General features: G+C 49.8%; 1 protein-coding gene across 1 annotated transcript; it reads left to right on the forward strand.

The window, feature by feature from the left end:
- The first annotated feature begins 9837 nt into the window (after nucleotides 1-9837).
- Nucleotides 9838-13679, forward strand: LOC131211088 (insulin-like growth factor-binding protein complex acid labile subunit). The gene is made up of 11 exons (XM_058204440.1): nucleotides 9838-9985; nucleotides 10381-10706; nucleotides 10790-10933; nucleotides 10998-11102; nucleotides 11173-11299; nucleotides 11434-11630; nucleotides 11825-11980; nucleotides 12832-12978; nucleotides 13058-13229; nucleotides 13293-13421; nucleotides 13504-13679. Exons 1-11 carry the CDS (start codon nucleotides 9838-9840, stop codon nucleotides 13677-13679), a joined length of 1827 nt encoding a protein of 608 aa, XP_058060423.1.
- The last annotated feature ends 8640 nt before the right edge of the window (nucleotides 13680-22319 follow it).

Raw genomic sequence — 22319 nt, forward strand, 5'->3', positions numbered from 1 at the left:
GTCAGAAATATTGCAACCGCCACGGAAAGCCACGGAAGGATGGAAGGACACATAAAACACTCGCATAAACGAAGCTTTGGCCTAGTGCAGTGGCGGAACTTTCGTCTTAAACGACCCGGAGTTATGCTCTGATTGTCGTAAAATGAGTCCCATTATTCTTGGCATTCGTGCGGCGTTCGGGTAGCGCACTGTGAACAATTGCAATAAAAGTCAATCAGTGCGCTGTTTTGGGGGGTGCATCTCACTGCCACACTGGGAGCACCGATTTGTGGACCCCGGACTCTTCAAAACAACGCGACGAAATCATCATTCCCGAGAACGATCGCTGATGGTTTCTGAATGGATCTCTCTCGCTTGTGTCTGCTGATTTAAGTAGATGTGGCTCCATAGACGACGGATCACAGAAAAGCACGATGGATTCGAGCAAACGAAAGTCTAGAAACTTTCCGAACCCGGTTTTGGGGCCGTCAAAATTGTGACATCCAAAGCAACAGAGATCCGTGCCAGCATTATGTAATTAAAAAAGTTTATTATAAATTATTCAAACTCGACGGCGAGCTCGTATGTATTTTTCATGTTCCTTCCTTACTCGGCTCGGCTCGCAAAATCTTGCCCCAGCATGGTTCATGCCACTTGCTCCGTATGACGGTAACCTTTCACTTCCACGACGCTTGGTTTTCTTTTGAACACGGAGTTTTATGTGATGTGAGCCGGGTTTTCGGCGGCACGGCGCGTGGCCCATTGCCGGGTGATGAGTGAGAGCTCTGTTCAGCCGGAAATAATTCCCCATTTTTCAGCCATGATATAAAATAATTCGCATTATTTCTCTTCGCTCCCCGAGAGAGCAAGTGATGTGAGCTGCAAAATTAAGAGCATTAGCGCGTTTACTTCCTTTTCGCGTTAATTGAAGGCCATGCGCACACATACGCGACAGGGTTGAGCGCCTTGTTTGGTTTCCACTTGGGAAGATAATTGATATCGGCTTTAATTCACTTTATCTCTGTACGCACCACCAGCCGCAGACCGCGTTCATTTTGTAGAAAGTATTAGCAAAGCGACAGTTTGGAAAAAAGCAGATTAGGGTTCGAGTTTGGGATTTTGTATTCGCGCATTCGCTCGTTATCGAGTAGAAAATTGCACGGAATCGTAGGACAACCAGAAACAAACCGAAATACCACAAATACGTGTTGTTTTAGGGTGCTGGACATTAAACGGAGGCCCTTTCTGGTCACAATTTTTGCACACAAATCCCCAGACATGAAGACGAATGAAGATGTTTCGCATAGCAAAGCTCCGGCGACATACACTACACAGCAGAATAAATATTATCCACCAAAAAGGGATTACATCCTGGAGGAGCCTTTCCCAGTAATTGAAATTATTCCAGTGGCAACATTTATGCGCCGCTGTGAATGCGGCCCCCGACCAGAACCAAAGCGGGGCCCCGAGGCTTCGGACGATTCGGATGAAGGATGAAAAGGAAACATTAATCGGTTTAAGTGTTTGCAATAAATAACCACCGCGGTGGACGTAGACTTCCGAGGCGTTTAAAAGACGCCCAGACGCCGGGGGGGAAAATGAGCCGCTTCGATTATCGGCCAATACTTCGATGTTTCCGAACCGAACCAAACCTAATGGACATGCCGGCAACTGCATGCATTATAAAATCGTTAATGTTTCGGCGGTCGGTAGGTATGCAAATTACGTGCTGTCTCTGGCGAACGGTTTCTCGTCGCCCATGCCTGTTGACTATCCAGTGTTGGAAGTAAGCACGGAATAGAATCAGGTTGCCATTTTTACTCAGTTTCAGTTCACTCACCACAATCCTGCGAAACTTCTCGGAATAATATTTTTGTAAAACGATAACACTGTGAAGTGTTTGGCACGGGCTTCATCCCACGGCGTTCAGAGGGCTAAATACCTTTACCGGTCGTTTCGATCAGCTCATCCTTTCAGTGCTCGGTGGCATAACAACCCCATCAGCTGGTACTTTTAATTGAAATCCTAATGAAAATGGCTCACGTAACGACCGCACATTTCGTGCTTCTGCTTCGGCGTTGATGGTGTCCATTTAGCCGCCTAGGGTATCGCCGCAGCGACATGGCTCCGTCGGCCCGTTTGGAGCCCTCACGATTCGAGCAGGCGCAACAATCACTGGCGAAGGAGCGGCAACGATTATGAAATTTTAATTCCATCCCAATTCCATCCGATCCCTGGCAGCGGCCACGAGAGTGCTGAGTGGTTTCTTCTTTGCGTCCTGGTCCTGGGCGTTAACCCTTCGGTGCCACCAAAAAATGGGCCCACCGGCATTATCCGAACTAATCTCGCTTCCATTAGGCAGAAATTACATTTCCATTTTGTGGTCCACTCGGCCCGGCCTGGCAGAACTGGGGCCGGTGTGGTAATTTGTGTACAACTTTACATTTCGCTTCCACCTGGCTCCACTGACGTGCCGAGTACCGAGTACGTTACAAACTTCATAAAGGCACAGAGAACGAACGCAAACCGACTACATTCCTTACACCGGTCAGTGGTCAGCTCAATTCGAAACATTGGCAGAGCCTAGTACCTGGTTGCGATGGGTTTTTTTTTTTGGTGCTCTCGATTTAATTGAAATCAGTTGGCCTGGTTTCTTTGCAGAACAAAATTTGCTAGTAGATAGAGTGCACCGTCAGACACGCACGGTCACGAAAATGGGAACATCGGAAAAGGAATTACTTTCTTGGCATTGGAACATCGGATTGCAGGCCTCCTGAAAGTGCTTCCCACGGTGAATCCGTGACCGCGTAACACATGGTTTATAATGGACGACCACCGCTGCCGAACCTGCCGGAAATCGCAGACACGTGCCACGTGGGGCAGAAAGTGGCCACGATTGGCCCCGTTTTCGCTGACCGAGCTAAAACGGCACTCGGAAAGGACGAAAGGACAATCGTCCAACTCGATTACGCCCGAGACGGTCGAACACGTGGCGCGAATCCCGGTGACCATGTTTTATCTTGTTATCGTTTAATTAGCGCTTATGCTGACGGTTGATGTAACGATGGTTCGTGACTGTCACGGCGGGTTGCGGAAAGCTCGTTTGTTATCGTTCTAATAAACTCCTGACACTTTCGGAAACGCTTTCATTCGGTGATCAATTGACGGTGATGACGTAATACGTTCCGATTGCACTCTCCTGAACGGGACAGGGGTTTCGCTCCACTAAACCCCGCTAAAGCCGCTCTGAAAGGAAGATCCTGCCAAATAATGATTAGCATTCATTGACGAATTTTGTGTGCCTTTTTCGAGCACAAAGTACACAGCCTGCATCGCCTATTGGCGCTTGTTTGGATGCGTTGTTTGCAGAAAAATTTAACGGCCATGTTATTAGTCAAAACATGTCGCCCGTGTCGCCAGACCTACCCTAAAACCGACCGAAATACTACCCCACCAAGCCACTGGAACGCAGACAGGCAACCAAATCCATCAGCCACCACGCTGGAGCGGTTCTGGTTCTAACATGAAAATTCATCCTAATTACCCACGACGTGCGGTTTTTCGGTTCACCTCACCTTCTGTCCCGCACACGCGCCCGGGGAAAAGCCCTCGGAGTGCCGCGCGGTTAGGCCGGGCAAAACAAAAACTGGCAAATCGGCATAATTAAATGGTTTTATCCTCCGGCGCGCGCGGTGGTTGAAATGTGGTAATTTGTGCTGCAGATTTAAGACCCTCCACCGCCACCGACGCCGTGGTTTAAGAGCACGTGGAGCTTTGTGTCATAGTCCTGTGGCCGCCGCAAAAAGGCAGTGGGTGCTTTCGGAAACATAATGCCTCTTTTAAGACACATTAAAGGGGGGGCTAGTCTTTTGGAATGTCCTGCGGCAAAGCTTTACATGCTTTTCGTAGTCGTGTTAATGAATAATTTCTCGAAAAAAACACAGACCACAAGCTGTTGTTTTTGTCTCGTGCAGATGTTTGAGATGTGTGATAGCATCCTTTTTCGTTAATTAACATAATATTGTTTCACGAAATATTGTTTCCAAAATATCGACTGATGTTCCGGAAATGTTTTAAATCTACCCCGAAACCGAAACAAGATTCGGAGAATTGAACAAACAGAACATCAAAACTCAAGCTCGGAACTTTCGGGACGCCGATTATATGCAGATATTTACCGTCCGAAACCGTCGGCAAACACTCTAAACGTCCACTTCCCGAGGCAGTCGCATAATTTACAAATCATCGCTGAATTGCTTTCCACGAATCCGCGCACCACAAAAGGGACCAAATCACATGGAGGACACGCCGGAGAAAATGCTACAACCGTGCAACATCTAATTGACCTTCGCGCCGATAATTGATTGCTGTCCCGTGATTCATGAGCCCCGTGACCACACGCTTAGGCTCGGCATATCTCGGACAGCGTGTGAAACATTGATTTTGGCCTTAGCGTCGCGCACGCAACAAAAATGCTAGTCCATTCCCAGGACCCACGCACGGCTTGGGGCGAAGTAGTTGCCACCGTTAATCACAATCAATTGAATTCCGTGGAAACGTCCGAAATAAGGGAGACTGATTCATGGGCAAACGGTGGCCACCGCCAAAAGCCACCGCCCGCCGATCGACCGACGGGGTCCGGTTTTCACACTCCATAAATCCCGGAACGTGAAACAAACGGCACGCCAGCTAATTTGCGCAACGCCAGCGGAATGATAATCGACAAACCAATACGGCCGGGTTTGGTTATTTGCTTTTCGTCGTGTTTGATTTATCGAACTTCGTGACGAGAGAGAGAGAGTGTTCGATCGAATTGTGTCCCGGGACCCGGAGCGTGATTTGTTTTGCCAGACAGACAGCTCACGGAACCATAAAAATACGGGGTGCTGCTGCTGACAGCATCAATCCTGCACACGGCCTTGTACGTTACGCCTCTTGCGAGAGATCAGCCTCGACGTGATTTATCATCGACCGGGTTAATCCAGTAAGTGGGTGAAAATTTGTGCAAACAAGCTGCAAATCGGTTCGGTTCAAAAACCCACATAGGGGAGCGCCCCAGGACCTTTCTGGGGATGTGTTACTACTACTAGTAAGGCACACTACCATCAGCCGACCTGCGCCAACCCTCCATCGAAGCCATCAGCCACATCCTGGTCGGTGCGTAAAAGTAATATCCAACCTTTAATGGTCCCGGAGCCCACTCGCCGGCGGGCAACTTTGCTAAATTCCTCTATTAAGTCCACGCGATCCACGAGAGTGACCCCGGACCCGGGCTGGGCAGTAAATCGTAACCAAATCGGTTGGTAAACATAAGTATCACTTTACGGCGCCTCGCATTACCATAAAATGTCTATAAATTGTACGTACGGAGGAAAAGATTCGCCGTTTTTTTTTTTTGGTTCGTTCGTTTAGGGGGAAGTAAATGTTTTCGGTGGCTGAACATGATCCTGTGCCGAAAAGCGAATGGATGTGGCAAGTGCGAGAGCGATGAGGGTTGCAGGTCATGAATGATTTGTGCTGATTAGCCCCTTTGCAGGGTGAGCCAACCGCTGGGAAACCTTTCTGGTGCTGCTGTGTGCGCATTGCGATTATGAAATTCCAAGCTTTGCGGTCGAACTGCAAGTGTGCTACAAATAAAGGGGCGCCCAGTCTGCGAACGACATAAACGGATCCGGAGCTGGAGAGTCCATTTCGGGCAGACAACCGGCCCGAGTACTCTCAAAGTCGAGCGGGGAAACGGCTTTATGAACGGCTTCACCGGAACCTTAATTTCCGTGCGGAGGACACGGAAAAACAGAAATTACGCGATGAATCCACTTCGTTCACAACGCACCAAAGTAATTGCTTCAATCGAATTAAAATAAGTAGAACGTCCTCTTTCGAACGCAACGGGACCTGTAATGTAGGGCATAAATATTTACCCTTCGCCCACCGTTCCGAGAACCTTTCTCTCCGCACAGGCAAAGGCCCTATCTTTGCCCGGTCCAAAACTGTAATGCCAAAGTCGAACGCTTTGAAAGACGCACCTTGCTGGTAACGTCGATGATACTTCTTGGCGTTGCAATATAATGGCCACTCTTTAGTGTCGGACTGCGCACTTGAATCCACCGGGCGTTGGACGATAAAAAAGAAGGGCCCAACACGACCCGGATTGTGGCCAAAGTTGCAGTACGGAGGCGGATCGTAAAAATATTACGCTCATTTCTAAGAGTCGGTGCTTAAAATGCAGCCCAGCAGCAGCAAGTCGTGCTGGTGATTGTGGCCATTTTGTTTTTGTTGCGAATAACAAAGTAAATCATTAGCCTGCAACTGGCAAACAGAACTGGTTGGGCGGCCGTAAAGCAAACTCCGGAAGTGCTTTCCATCATCGGAATAGCCTCGCAGAAATTGGGCACGGAAAGCCGCTTTTGAGCATTTAGACGATGTTTTGAGCTCAAGAGGTTTTTGCGTGTTTTCGTATACTTCACCATTATCTTGAGAAAAAACAGTCTGCAGTCTATTAAAAATGCTCAAACAGGAGCAACAGGAGTTGCTCAGCATTTATGGCATCTCAGAAAAGTATTCAAAATTCGCTTCAATTTAGCATGTAAATCATTTACTATTTTACTCTCTTTTTTGTTACAGATCATAGCGGAACTGGAACATCGGGATTTAAATCGGGATGCATAATTATCGACTTTCAAGTGGTGCGCTACGCGTGAATGGCACCAACCGCAGCGGGCGGTGATGCCGACGAGTGCCTCTCGTGGTTCCGTGTCAATACTACTAACATTGCTGGCGACAGTCGAAAAAGTTCGTGACAGTGGCCATGTAATTGTGCTGTTGAGGGCACCTAGTGGAACGCGGAATTGAAGCAAAGTGTACTACGGCCACGAGCCGCACCGGAAATTGTGGTTTTAATATTATAAGTAACTGGAATTTTAAACATCCATCATCGGCATCGACATCGGTAAGTCCTTGGCCCGTTTTTCTTTTTCTATCACAATATGCGTTTTCGAATGAGGTCACAACTCTCTCATCTCCGTGACTGCAACACAAACTGTTGCCTCGAATCCGACCGACCGACTGCAACAGCTGCCAGCTTCACAAAGTTGCTCTAGGAGTGCTGTCGGAACGGTTCCTTCTTCACCAGGGAGCCCACTGAGGATTGCAATCTGCCGTTAATCTCTCTCTGGTGCCCTGGTAGAGAACTTGGCTATCGTTTTGCCCTCTGCCAGCTCATTCCATTTTCATTCCATCACCATTTGCTGCCGCCGGTGGCGTTCTACTTTCAATTCTCGCGCCTCGCGGAAAGCCCGTTACAGCGAGATCAGCCCCACAGTTGACAATACTGGCGGAGTGAACCTTACGAGGTGTCGAATGTTGCTCGCGAACCGGAGCGTTTTCTTCCAGCAGACACAGAAACCCGATTCTCTGCCGGAGCGAGCAGGGATACAAGCAAAAGGATGTTACATTCCACCGGATTACATTAGGGGCAAAGTCGTTGTGCATTGTTGCGGATTAGGATCTAACGACATTTTTCTTGTAAATTATAATGAACGAAACCACCACAAGAGAACAGCTTGAACATGGTTTAGGGTGGAGCGAAATGTAGTTTAATAATAGTATCGTAACAGAAAAAAGGGCCCGAGCCGAGGGATTTATGTGTACATTTTCGGGAAAATGAATTACATAACTGTGCACTCGAAAGGAGCCCGGCGATTGGATTCCGACCAATAAATCAACCGCAATCGTTTGTGGTTCACCGTAACCTCTGCTTTTGCAACAACTACCCATAGCAGCTTCACTAACATAGTGACTGGACTATAAAGAGTCCGATCCGATTGTAGAGCACGCTTCCGGCCGCTGCTTGTGGCAGGTGTATTACGCAACAATCGAGAAAAAAGTCCGAAAGGTTCAAAGCTTTTTAGCTGGCTCATTTCAATTAAATTCCCGTTTTCCGTGAAATAACAAAACCAATGACGGTGTGTCGGTAACGTCAAGCAAAGGGTCCATTCCAATTCCCAACGGCGGTCATACCTCCAGTCCTAAATCGATCCCGAGTGACACATCGATTGAATTGTAAAGTATAAATCAAAAGGTAAAATTAAATTTCATCGCTGGCGGCACCAAGTCCCATTCCGCGGGACCCGCCAAAATGGTAGCCCAACGCAAAATGAGCGAAATAAAGCCTTCCGGAACTCACACGCACCGCTAACCAACTTTCTAAATAAGCCGATATAAATCAAATCCAGCCAACTCGGGGGGAGGCTAATTTATGTGCCGATGCTTCCAGCGCAAAGCCCGGAACCTGACGGGGCCGATGAAGCGAATCGGTTTTACCGGTAAAATCTGTGATTGGAAACGAAACTTTTGCTCCCAACTTTTGCTGGTGAAATAAAATGTGGCAACCACACGAAAGGAAACTCCCAAAAGCGGGTGGCATTATGCGCCTCCACCGAAAAGGAACCCTTAAGCCGGAGCCGAAAAAAGGCACCGTTCCGAGCGGTCGACTTGTTGAGCTGGGAACAAATAATGTTATCAACCATCACAGAGGCCCCCAGGAAGAGTCACATTTCGGAGGAGAAAGAAAAATTATTGGAACCGCACGGCGTCAAAGCATCGAATGTCCTAAAATGACGTCGCTGAGACTAACATTCAAAAGCCATAAATAATACGTGTTCTATAATCATTTGTGCCCACGGGCCCAAAACCCGATACATTTGCAAAGGTCGTCTTAAGTTGGGTTGGGTGTTTCTTTCTTGTGCGATTCACCATTTTTTCGAGCCCATCCATCATCGAACGGTCCTCCTGGTTGCTTCTTCGGGTGGTCCTTTTGGGCAGGGTGTGAAGATGCTTACGGCACGGTTCTGTACACCATAAACACATCATCCTCCGGTGAAGGTTTTTCCTACTCGCTTCAAAGGCCCCTCAAAAGCATATGCAACCGTTCGGCGTTTCTTTCGGCCATGGTGCGGTTCGGATCCCTTTTTGTCCACCGCACCGCATCGTTTGACAGATCCAATTCATTTCACTTTATGTTATCTCTCTTTTTATTTATTCCGTTCCGTTTCATCCGTGCCGCGCTAATTCGTGGCAACACAGTATCGATTGCCGGCTGGCTACCCCAGGGCTGCAGAGTGGAAAATAATATTAGTCACTACCAGGCGCCTCCATCGGTGGCGGGCCATTGTCTGGGCTTTTTCGAGGGGGACACAGAGAAAGCGTGGCATAAAACGGGTCGTTTGGTTCACGCTGCGGTATGTTTACACTTTCGACTATTTGTTTGACCTTTCGGCCACGCACGCACCAATCACTTCGGGTGACGCTGCTTAGCCAAATATTGACCAACACGTTGGAAACCGTTATGGATGGTGGCCTCAATGAAAACATGGTGACCGTGTTGTTGTGTAAAGCAAAACTCTTTACTCTGCATGATTGCAATAATATCTCTGCTCTCTGGAAGTATTTATTGCGTTAAATAAAATGTTTTAACCAATCGATTTGAATTCCCCATTTTCCCTCATTTGAAAGGATTGCGGTTGTGGTTCAACCGGCTCAGAAATGACTTCGAGTCCAATCTAAAACATGCTGATCATGCCAATACATTATTCATGTTGCTGTGGCAGAAAGGCAGAAAAGAAAAGAACTCCACAAATCGATAACGAATAAATGCGTGTGGCCCGCTGTGAAAATTGGGTTGGGCAAAAGGACACCCCTGGCCTGCGTTTGGCACATATTATCGCCGACGAAGATGTGCATTTAATTTACTACTCGAGTGATCGCTTTCTCCGTCTTTACGGTCTAATACACTAACCACTGTCACTTCATTCACTAACCACGCTCTGTCTTCCTGTCTCTCTCCCGTTCACAGACACAATGCATCTCACCATATCCTGCAGCACCGTCGTGCTCGTCTTCGTGGCACTGCTGGCCCTAACCAGACCGACCGTGGCCCGCCTGTGTCCGGACGACTGTCACTGTGATCTTGATGAAAAAGGACGATACAGGGCGATTTGCAACAAAGGTGAGCAGGATGCACGTTAATTGGCTTCGCTTCGGAAGACGGTCCCGTGCGGTCCAGTACTTTCCGGTCGGACGAAGTTGCCAATAGTGTGCGTTTGAAGTTGTTGAGCAGCAGTGGTTCCGCCCCGGGGGAGGCAGCCCTGGGTGTGTCTTCGATCCGATAAATTCCGCAACGACAAGGGCCGCAAGGAACTCGCAGAGAAATGTCCTCAGCATGAGTCGATAGTTTGCTTTTCATTTCGCAAATTAACTTGCACTTTAGTCATAACGCAATGCAGCATTTGCAATTATGGACAGAGTCCTGTCGGGAACGTTGTTTTTGGCGTTAATTTCTGATCAAAGTGAGTGACCCTCTCTCTCTTTCTCTCTCATTCCGTCTGACTGTCTACGCCACAGTCGAGTGGATAACACCGCCTGTGGCCAACTTCGACCCCAACGTGGAGGTGCTGATAATCGCCAACTCACGCCATCCGGTCGTCGTTGGGACAACGTTTCAGTTCTTCAACAAGCTGGAGGTGCTGCGCGTCATTGACTCGAACGTACCGTCGGTTGGCGACAGTTCCTTCTGGGGTCTGGTGAAGCTGAAAACGATCGATCTGTCCCGCAACAACATCACCCAGCTGTCGGCGAAGAGTTTCCGGGGGCAGGACAATCTGATCGAGCTGGACATTTCGCGCAATCGGATCGACAGGATCGCCAGTGGTTCGTTTGCCCATCTTAAGGTAAGGGGTCGGCAGATCGGGTTTCTAAACCTGACCGGTTGCGGGTCAACGGAATTAACAGGAGCCGATGTTTTGTGTTCCAGGAAATCAAAATACTCCACATGATAGACTGCTCGATAGGCAACATCAACACGAGGCTGTTTCTACACCTGTCCAAGTTGAAGTACCTTGATCTAAGTATGAACTCAATCGAAGAGCTGGACCCGGAAGTGTTCAAGGACGTACAGGTGAGGAGCCAGAAGAGGTGCGAAACTGTGAACCGCTGCTAAACGGGCTGACCATTTATTGCAGGACCTGAAAGTATTCAAAGTTCGCGGGTGTCGTCTGTCCAATGTGAATCCACAGATCTACAACATACTGTCGCACCTGACGGAACTCGATCTTGGGCAAAATCAGGTAAGTTTGGACTAAATGAGTGCTTCGATGGCCTCGATACAACATTACCGCCCATTTCTCGTCCAAACAGTTTAAATTTCTGGACAAGGAAGAGTTCAAGGATCTTCGCCATTTGCGTAAGCTAAGCCTGGACGGGAACCAGCTGTCGGTTGTCGTCGACAAACTGTTCATCCACCAGAAAGGGCTCAGCTATCTGGGTAAGGCGGGGGCATCAACTCAAACGGCGGGGGATCAACAACTTCAAATGAATGCCAGCGGCCATCAAGCACGCGCCCTCGTTGTTTAATCTCCTGTCCAACATAATTAGCGTCACGTTTCCTTCCGCTTCCAGACATTTCCCGGAACCGGCTGGCAAAGATAGCGGACCGGGCGTTCGAAAACCTGGCCAACCTCACCTATCTCGACGTTTCGTATAACAAACTGTCCCACATCGAGCCGGAATGCTTGCGGCCGCTGCGCAACCTCCAGACGCTCAACATCAGCGGCAATCTGCAGCTGGATCTGGGTGAAATGGAGGAAACGATACAGGTGAGCAGGCGTTTCCATCGGGGCGATAAGCCCAGGCTCATTATTTATGAGTTAACCTTTGCCCGAACGATGCGCTCCGAACCGAAAGTGGTGAAACTTTCATTCGAAGTCGGCCGGCCGGACGGGTTATCTTCCGCGACCTACGTACGGGATCCCTGTTTTACTAATGATCGTTTCCCTTCCGTTTCCGCCAGAGTGTGCAGAACATTTCCTCCCTGTTCGTGGCCGATATGGGCTCGCTGCCGTTGAACCTATTCTCTGCCTTCAAGCGACTGACGGCACTCAATCTTTCCGGCAATCACATCGACAACATCACCATACAAATCATCGAACCGCTGGCGCACCTAAAGGTAAGCAGACCCGCTGGCAGGTGTATCATATCCGGCCCATTTTTAATTTCCAAACGGAACAACCAACGCCAGAAAAAGGTACATATGCCTCCCGACTTGCCAGTGGTCGGGACTTTACAAACACCCGTCAATACGGGATGTGAATTTGTAAAGAAACAGTTTCCTTTCGTCAAATAACAAGAACTGGCGAAATAGAACTCTCTCGGTCTCCGGTGAACGACACAGGACCAACAACGATGCCGCTGCAGACGGTAGGGCATTAGCAAACACTCTGGCTGGCAAATCAACCTGCAACATGCATATTCGTAACGAACAGGCAAATTGAAATCGATGGAAAACCCATCGCTCATCCGCAAACCTTCCTGCCCCAATGCTGGCGGCTCCACTGCGGGTGTTCATTTCCGGCCCACCACCGGAAGCTCCCCTTGGCGCTAGGTGCCATTGTATGCACCGAGCTTCCAAGAAGGCGTTCTCGTGGAGTTGGCTCTCCGGCGGCTCCAGAATCAAATCTACTATTTTCGCCACTCGGTTGCAGTTCGTGTGCGCCACCGAATCCATGATTTACTGTTGTTGGCCTTGGCGTGATTGTTACTCTCCCGGTGCATTCCGGAACAGCAGTTTTTTTGCGCGCCAACCAGCCATTCCTGGCTTGGTCTGCAATATTCGATTTATGTTCGTACTGGCACCGTGAAGCAAGCAATAAACATCCTTTGGGAAAAATCCCAATATTTGAGCACCGATCGCAACGGGTAATCGGATGAGATCGGTAACAATTCGCTTCCTTCCCATCACACAAAACAGCCGCCGCTCAGCTTCAGCATATTCTAAACCGATTGTTTCGCCTTCCGCAGTTCCTGGATCTGTCCCGAAACCAACTGAACGGCATACCGGACCGGTACGCGGCCCAACTGTCACGGATCGCGGACGTCAAGCTGGAAAACAATCCGCTCATCTGCGACTGGTGCCACATGGGGCCCCTGATCGTGAAGGCCAAGAAGGTATTCCACCAGGAGCGAGCCGCGTCCCCCCCCCTCCAGGAAGTCTGAGTCTTGTTTCCTTCCCTTTTTCGCCCTGCAGCTTCTGCCGGATGGTTTGCCGTGGCAGGAGGTGCCCCGGTGCTTTCTGCCGGAACGGTTGCGTGAGGTACGCATCGACGGGCTCGACCGGGACGGTGTCGAGGATTGCATGCAGGTGATAGTGGACGAGGATCACGATGCCGCCAGCACGTCGCACAACTTTCTCGAGCAAGGTGAGTCCCCGGGCCGGCCGTGGCGCCACACCGACAGCGTCTTACAGCCTTTCCCTTTCGCAGCGGGCAGCGTCAGCATAGTGGCGTTCTTCGGGCTGATCCTGCTCATCCTGCTCTCCATCGTGGTCGTGTCGACGGCGCTCTGCCTCTCGCGGCACCGGGCACGGTACTACACGCACGAGGACAAACGAGGTACGGTTCCTGGCGACCGGTGAGCCGAGGCACCCCACCACCACACGCTCATTACTCGTTCGCCTTCTCTCGCCACTCTTAGACACGATCCTGGAGAAGCACACCACCGACACGACGGTCGTCACGTCGGGCAGCGAGATTAACTTCAAGTTCCCGTACAACGAGCGGGTTTGCACCATCGACGAGATGCGCATCCCGCCCCCGCCACCGCCCCCCGGCAAGCTGGCCGGCCCCGCCGACATCGAGCGGTTCGATTAACGAACGGACCAGGCGGCAGTCCGGCGCGGTGCGGACGGACTGCTGCTAGGAGCGGGCACGCCACTGATTGAGCTGAACGGCGGTGGCGACGACCGGAAGCCGTCGCTCGGGGAGCCGATGGCCACCAGCCTCACAGCCACCCCCAGCCACCACACCGCGGTCACAATAAGTAGCATATCGCAGGGTTCCTGCGCCAGCCTGACCGAGGGCCGACCGACGGTGGCAGCGGCTGCGGCGGCCTATCCGGTTTCACAGCCCTTCACCCCGAAAAGCATCCTGAAGAAGCGAACCTAAGCCACCGGACTGTAAATAGAGTTCCACGGTGCTCCAGGAAGTGCGTGTTTGTGTGCGTGTGTACAGTGTGACTTCCGCAGGAGCCCCGTGGACCGAGTGCAGGATGTTATTAGTTATGAGGCGCGGGCTCGAAGGCGGACACCAAATGAGGTTGAGGTTATAGGGACTCCGACACCGCGTGCCGCCCGAGTTTATTGGCGGCAAACCCCCGGATTTGTACATAAAACCCTTCCCTTCGAGGGCAACACTCCTCGTAAAACCGGTCCCCACCATTCCCAGTTTCCACCGGCGTGCGCGCGTTCCGACGGCGGGAAAAATCATCGCTGACGCGTTCCGACGTTCAATTCCGGATCCGCCAGCGTGTCGGAGCGGGCGGACGAGATTAATGATGCTCATGTTCCCGTGCTGGTTAGCGTGGCCAAACCACGTCGTAAAGGACCCCCGTTTGGGCGCAACAGGCTCGTGAAAGGCCGCCTCTAGCCCACCCCCAGATGATGACAGTCGTGATGGGCTTATAATTTTACAACTGAGTGCCGGCACTGCGAACGGCTTTCCGAAGGCAGCATGACGAGCGCAAAATTTCCATCGGCCTTTCCATCGGAAGGGATCCGATCCGAAGGACGACGGGGTGGAAGAACTTTTTTTCAAACGACCTCGATCGGGAACGATCGAAACTGACAGCATTTCTGACAGCAGCAAAAACATCGCCGATTGAAAGGACATCAAACGCACGCAGCCAGCTTTGCGGTGTGGTTTCGATGCACCGAAGGAGCGTAGCAACCGGAAACTCTCTTCCGGCACCGCTCTGCACCATGGCAACGTCGACCATCGTCAAGAAGCGCAAAATATTCGGTTCTAACGGGTTGTGTAGTGTTTCCGTTTGATACTAGCCATTTTTTACTGGTTTTTTCCTACCCAACCCATCGTTGTCACATCGATACATCGGCGAAAGTCGATTCCGTGTTCCCCCAACGGATATCACAACGGATCGCCGATTTCGTTGTTGAAATGTTCCGAGGTGAGTTGGGCTCAGTCAGCCTCGGGCAAAACTGGCTCTCATCGAAAACCGGCGCTCGGTTTAGGATTTTATTTTCATGACATTTTCCATTACGCGGTCGCTAAACTATTGTTTCAGGCGATGGCGCATCGGTATGCCCCAAGTGTTACATAAATCACGACCACTCCAGACATACACCGACCGGTTAACAATAATGTTACCGTGAAAATAACGGCTATTGGCGGACGGACGCCCCATCGATCCAACAGGCCGAGCCCCGCCTTTTTTGGGGGACTGGGCTTGATTTATGCGTATTTTAGGACCCTCCAGCACGCAGGACATATTCGCGAAATTTTGGGTGGCGCGAAGTTGCGAATGCAATTTGTCGACATTGGGGCGACACGGTTCTGCGCACAGTAAAGCATTCCGTGATGCAAATTATGATCTATTTTTATGGCGCCCAAAAGCAACAAACAAGCTTGTTGGAATCCCTGCGAAGCGCCGGCGAAAACACTGACATTCAATGAGGAGGGCCCCGAAAACGACACCCTTCACGAGGGTGGGATGCACGATCCTGGCCCTCGGCGATCGATAGGCCTGAAACGGCCCAGTTCCGGTGAGCAGCATATTTATTGGTTCGTTTATTGGATAAGATAACGGAATCGCGGTTGCGCCGGAAAGCGGTTCCTTCGGAGCGCAGGCGAAAGGGCTGCTAAACGGCCTGCCGACAGCGCCATAACCATCAGGGGATAGTGTCGTAACCGTAAAGCAACATTAGCCACTGCTGTCGTCGCCCTGCCCCTGGAGGAACCTTAAAGTTGGGCTGTGATCCTGAGCAGCACGCCTAGTCTAGTCGCCGATTGGAATGTGGACTCGGAGACTCGGATGAGTCGCATAATAATACGTTAGCATTGCGCTGGACAGTAATCAGCTATTTATGCCAACAGCCCTTCAGCGCGATATTGAAGCGATTCGTTTCACGATCATCGCCACACTTCATTTGGGCTCGGAACTCATCGGATTTGGAATGAAATTTTACAAAAATGGCAAACAAATTGCCACGAGTTCCGTTCGAGTCAGCAACAATGATAAACAGTTTGCAACTTTCTGCGCCCTGGGTCGGTGACCGTCAGGCCTTCCCTTCCGGTGTGCCGTTCTCGGAATCCCGGGTCCTGCTCCGGTACCCGCATTGCTCGCCGGAATACCTAAAGGTCCGTGGCGCAGTTTTCGCAATTCATCAACCGGCCCTTGGCAGGCGCCCTTTTTTCGTCCTGTGTGCCCGCCGGTTCCGGGGACCGCTGGGCGGTGGTGCTAATGAATTCCGAGGCTGGCAGGAACTTCGCGGAACACACGTGCATTTTTTCGTTCACTGCGTCCCGGTCCGTTGAATCGGCGAATTAAATTTATCAAAATATTCACTCACTCGCGGCGGCGCTCGCAGTGACGTCTCACCTTACGGCCACGGCCGGCTGGAGCCGCCTTCTGGAGTCGCTGCGGCTGACTGGCGAAAGTCGGGGCATAATTAATTATCATGATAAATTTCATCAGCCCACTATCGTGCGCCGAGGCCGGGCTGCGCGAGGAAGTAAATTAATGATTAACATAACCAGCTTGGCACGCGCCTTCCGAAGATGGGACCCCGGCCCGGCGTACTTTGGCGTGTTTTCTGGACAAACCCAAGCCGCCGCCGCGTTTCGGCCTTGGAATTTAGTGATATTTTTCTGACAGCGACACCGGCGTCTCCGGCCGCTTTTCCCTTGCCGGGTTTGGCCTTCGGTTTTAATTCCGCTTCGGCTAGACTAATCAAAAATGGGGGGTCTCCGCCCCGGACGCAGTGTTTGTTTTCTTTCCAATTCCGTCTCGGTGCGCGCTCTTTTACTTCCATCAATTTCACTTTAGTGTGCACACAATTTCCACGAAAATCCAACAGCGCCAGGCCTTCCTGCCTGGGAATGACCCTTCGGATCCCTCCGCCCACACTAAGGAATGTTGTTTCGTGCCCGGCTGTTTTTTTGGCATTCACTTGGCGCGCAATTTGGCGAGCCAAAGATGGCCGCCGGAAAAAGAAAATATTGTCGAAACCACCCCGGTGGGCCCCCGGACCGACCCGGATTAGTGGCCAATGGCGGCGGCGGAAGATGATAGAAAGATTTCAGTTGGCTTCGGCTTCGGGTTTTGAACGATGGGCAAACAAAGCGCCAGAGAAACCTGCAGTACAGGGCAAAGCAAACAAATCTAAAGATAATCAAAATGAACAGGACGCGATGGCGCACATCCGCTGCAATCCGGAAGTGATCCAAAAACGAGCGAACGCGCGAAACCCCTTTTAGAGCAGCCTTTCGCGGAACGCGCGCGCGGAACGATGGCGGAGACCCTGGGAGTCCTGGTCCCGGTTCTGGTTTGTTGACTTTTCCCCGGTTTCTTCCTTTCTGTTTTGTGGGCCCCCAAGCGTATCGCCTAAGTCCGTGTAAAGTTGATAAGTGGTTAAGCAGCGCCAGGACGCGGTAGGACAGATTTAATGCACGTTACCTGCAGAGGACAGGATGTTTAACGCGTGTTGGTTTGGGTGTGTGCAAAAGTTTGGTGCTCTCCGCGGGCATTTAGATTTAGCTTCCAGTGAATCGTTTTAGGGCCGGAAATGGAATTAAAATATCGCGAGTGAGACCGGGAGCAACAAATTAATACTGCGTGGTGCAAATCGACCACGAAACAGTTCCCTTCGTTTAGTTAACCTCATATCGCAGTTCGAGCGTTCATTTCCCCGCCAGACGGGTTTAGATTTTAACAGCAAAATTTTAAAAGGTTTCGTAACCGTGGAACGCTGGAACGCAAGCGTTCAACTTAGGGAAACATATTTTTAAAACAGGAACACTATTTAAAACGGAACCCCTGGACGGGTGTTACACGTTCTGTTCGGCCCCGCGCCATACCAATTCGAACGCAATGGAAGGGATTGATCAAATTGAACTTGTCGTCGATCATAGGACAACCGATTAGATGGCAACAAAGCGTAAACGGTGTGTGAGAGGTTTGACGGCGGCGGCGATGTTATTCGGCTTCGAGCCACGGAACACACTGTAAAGAAAAAACACAATAGTAGAAATGTGAACCTGAAGAGTGAAGGTAGAAGAAACATTACAATAATAACCGCCAGCCTACGATGGTATTTGTATAAAATAATAAAAAACAAAAATCGAAACTGTGCCATTGTTGCCTATAGCTACATCCGAAAGCCGCATCCCGGGGTTCTTCTCGAGGTTGAAGGAATACTTTGTCAAGGAAATGTTCGTGGTATGGAGACGTTTTCACTGCGAAATGGATCAAGCGTCCTAAGTTACGTGAGTTTAACGTGAACACAACCCGAAACAATAACGTGTCAGTAACAATAAACTTCATTCAACTCTCCACATTAAATTCCTTGCCACCGTACGCCTCTTCGACACGCAACCTTGGCGCACGACGATGGGACTTGAGAGGATCGGTTCAATGGAACACTTATCGCGCGCGCTTTGATTCGAAACTTTCAATCACGGGCACGTACGGTCCACATGTTTCAGATCACAGGAAGCCACGCCACGCCTCCGTAGATCGGTGTCTTCGTGAGCAGCGTGCCACGGTAACCTCACGTATTGAACTCACTCCATCCTTTCACTGAGGACCCTACCAACCATCCGCATCTCTTTGATCAACCGCCATCAACGTGCTCGTCACACGAATCTTCCTGCTGCTGCTCGATTCCAGGACACCGCAGCCCTAAACGCCTGCAACGTATGCAATACCGCAGCGCACGCTGCCTACTTTGAAGTACGGCAATAGCATTTGGCCGTCTAATTAAGCGCCCGAGTCAACCATTTACTTCGAGGCAAAGATGCTCTTCGCTGTTCACACTTTAATTTAAAGTGTTACCAGCGTAATTGCATTCGATGTGTCAAATTTCGGAACGAAAGAAGCATCCTTCGACGCCCTTCGCTCCATCTCTGTCATTCTTATGCGAAGCATCGTTTTCGCGAATTCTAACCTCTTCCGAAGCATCGATTCCTAGAACGGAACCCCCAGTTCCGAACTATGATTTGCGAAGCCTCCTTCTCCGTGATCACTCGCGGCAGTATTTTTCAGCCCCAGTACTTCACTTTTACTGTTTCCCGTCCTGTTGTTTCACTTGCCTATTTTCCATACCGAGCGCAAGGAGAGGCCGGAAAATGGATCTCGATTAAAGAGTGTCCGATGGACCAGATGCTCCGCAGCCCTGATTAACACGTTTTCTCGATATATTCACACTTCCCGAAGAACATTCCCGAAGTGATGATAGTTTTGTTTGGGCCTCAGCTGCCCTTCTTCGGAATGTGTGCAAAAACAGTTCTCCGGAAAAGGTGAACTTTGCAAATCTAAAACTCTACGCAGGAAAGCGCTAAGACAGATGCTGTTCCCTTAGGCACACGAGTCGCCCAGGAGTTAGCGAATCATTCGAGGAAAACCCATTCTCCGATTCGTTCGGTTCCCCGTTTACCGACCATCCGTTTCCGATGCTCAGCTGCAACAGCGGAAAGCACGTTCCGGCGGTCATCGAAATCGTTAGCGCCCCAACGGTCAGCTCTATGATTTTATGCTGGCCACACACCAACACACCATTTAACTTACTTTCCGAATGCGGAGAAGTCCATCGCAGTCCAGACGAGGCGGAAGATCGTTTACCGTATTCCAGGCTGGGAAAATGCGAATGGTCACCCCGATATTCGATGGCTCAACGGAAAGGGTATCCTACGTCACCACACGGGTTAACTCTGTCTCATACTACGAAAAACAATAATTGATTATCGAGAAATGTCTGATTGAGGAGTCCAGCGTCCGGTTTAATTCGGAGGGTACTTTATCTTATCGAATCCACCATGCTTAACAGCCAAAGCAATTCTATCGAGAATTACTTGTTTGCTGAATCGAGAATTACTTGTATGTTGAACGCATTCCTCTCCAATGGATCCTCTTCTGACCGAGCCCAATGCATCGCCTTGGGTTGCAAACCAAATTAATACGTTTAATGGCAATCTTCCGCCTTCTGATGTCACGTACTGCAGCCAGAGACGTCCGTCCATCTTGCCTCGTGGCTGTGCGACTTCCAAACGCTTCAGCTCTTTCGACAGTATTCCGCCTGGATCAGGCAAGTTTAGTTTCTTCACAGCTTGCTGTAAACCTTCGCTTAGCTCGTGCATGCAACCGGACCTGTTGGACCCGTCGTTCGCCTTTTTGACCAGTAACTTCTTATCGACGTCCTTTCCTTCCATCGTTCAACCTTTCTGCGGTGGTTCTGCAAAGTACAAAGCAGCACATTAAGTTCCTTTCTCATGCATGCGCGACGACAGAAATTAACGATTTTGCAACGATTGAATACTTACTGCACTTCCAAGGAACACTCGCTGAAACACAATAGTCTCCAAACTGAATATGACTTCTGTCAAACGCGACGTGAATAAATGACACTCCAGCACCGGAAATGGTCCGAGTCAGATGTTTTAAGTTTCTGTCCCTTTTGTTTTTTTTTTCCACGTGTCTTACAGTCCCTAGTTTTACTAACTAAAAACCGCTGATTTCAGCTTACATTTCATATTTAAACATATTTCAGCTTAGCTTCTGCGCTTACAACATAAATGTAGGTATATCATCGTTTATAGGCGTGGGTTCGGTTCTTTAATTGAATCCCAGCAAACGACGGTTATTTGACGCATGGAAAAAATTTATAGCAAGTTATTGACATTATTCAATTATTCAAGTCAGTTATTGACATTAAATTGTGAAGATCTTCAATTCAAACCAATCATTTCAATCAATTGATCATTTCATTACGTTTAGCACAGGACAATGCAGTTATTCTATAACGTAAACAAATTTTTAAAAAGGCGATAAGGGCAAACGAAATACCACTGAAGTGAAGTCATGTAGCCGTTATCATGGCAACCCCACGCTGATCCGGTTCCTAAACACGGTTCAACACGGTGCCGTGCCGCACGATATGACGAACGGCAACGGAGACACGTAAATTTTCCAAAGCACCGCGGAAACCCTTTTTTCTTCCCCTGCGCCAGAATACAAACACTGGATTGGACACAACTCGGTATCCTGTTTGGGATGAAAAAATCGAAAATTGCCCGTTCGCCGACCCACGATCGTCCTGACCACAGCCACGATGACGAGCGGGAAGAATAATAACTCTCAGTCAGCGCGGGCGCGCCTGTCAAGCGAGAATCAATCGTCGAATTGGACCTAGGCGTAGGACCGCGCATCCCACATCTTGACGGGAAATTGAAAACTGCCAGCGGTTTTTGCGGCACCACAAACTGGTGGAAACTGGTGCTAGGGGCGATAAAAAACATGAAATTGATGTGCACGCCTTCTGAAACGACAATAGGCCCAACCGAGGACGAAGCCATATAAGGTGCCAAGCAGGATGAAGCAATCTCTTCGGGTCGTCGACACGATTGATGGGCATTCCCGACCCGGCATTGGTAACTGCGATCGGGTTTTCGTCCATCCCAGGTTGTGATATGAGTGTGTCATAAATGTCAACATTTCAGAGGCTGAGGACAGACACAGAACAATGAATGCTGCTGCATCTGAGTACTGGCATCCTGCAATAAATAAGCATCTTCAAGCCAAAAAAACTCACCCAAAAGTTACCTGCAGGACGTGGGCTCGTGCTGTAGCGACAATGCCCCAAGGTTAAAATAAAATTATACTACCTACCTGCAAGACGCATCCGTACCTACAAGACGACCGGTAAGAGACGATCTTCTTCGCATGCCAATGTCAATATCGTAAGCTGTTACTGTCTCTTACCTGTAATAATGCGTTTATGACTCGGAAATTCTCAAATGTTGCAGCTCGCAATCGCTTTCTTGTTGCCTACACGAGGCCAACTTTAACACATCTCACACATAATCACCAATGTTTTCGAATGGGCCGGAACAACATCGTTGTTCTCTGTCGTGTCGGCTGCTGCCTTCTCATGCGACAAACTTAGCCCAGTGATGCCTCATACAAATACATCCCCTGGACGGAGTTTGCCGCATAATCTGTGCATTACTTGATCCTGTTTCCGGTCACCCGGTTTCCGGTCACCCGATCGACATTGGCGCTTACTTCGTCTCTGGGTCCGGCAGGTTGCCCGATGATTGCGGTTGACCGACATTAAAGTACAACTACTGTGATATGGCCGTAACTCAGATCACAGCAGAAGTTCCTTCAATGTAGATCACCAAGATCGGCCCGTGGCACACGTCGCACCCCTTTTTCACACCACGATCACACACTTTGTCACTTTGAAGCATGTGGGAACGGCAGCAATATCAGGTAACTAC

Source organism: Anopheles bellator, chromosome 2, assembly GCF_943735745.2.
Source record: "Anopheles bellator chromosome 2, idAnoBellAS_SP24_06.2, whole genome shotgun sequence".
In the NCBI taxonomy this organism is placed as follows: domain Eukaryota; kingdom Metazoa; phylum Arthropoda; class Insecta; order Diptera; family Culicidae; genus Anopheles; species Anopheles bellator.

Bases quoted from the DNA above. Each gene is read 5' to 3' on its own strand.
- LOC131211088 (XM_058204440.1), top strand. From the start codon at position 9,838: ATGCATCTCACCATATCCTGCAGCACCGTCGTGCTCGTCTTCGTGGCA. The intron at 10,934-10,997 runs GTGAGGAGCCAG...CATTTATTGCAG, and splicing joins AAGTGTTCAAGGACGTACAG to GACCTGAAAGTATTCAAAGT. The intron at 13,422-13,503 runs GTACGGTTCCTG...CGCCACTCTTAG, and splicing joins CACGCACGAGGACAAACGAG to ACACGATCCTGGAGAAGCAC.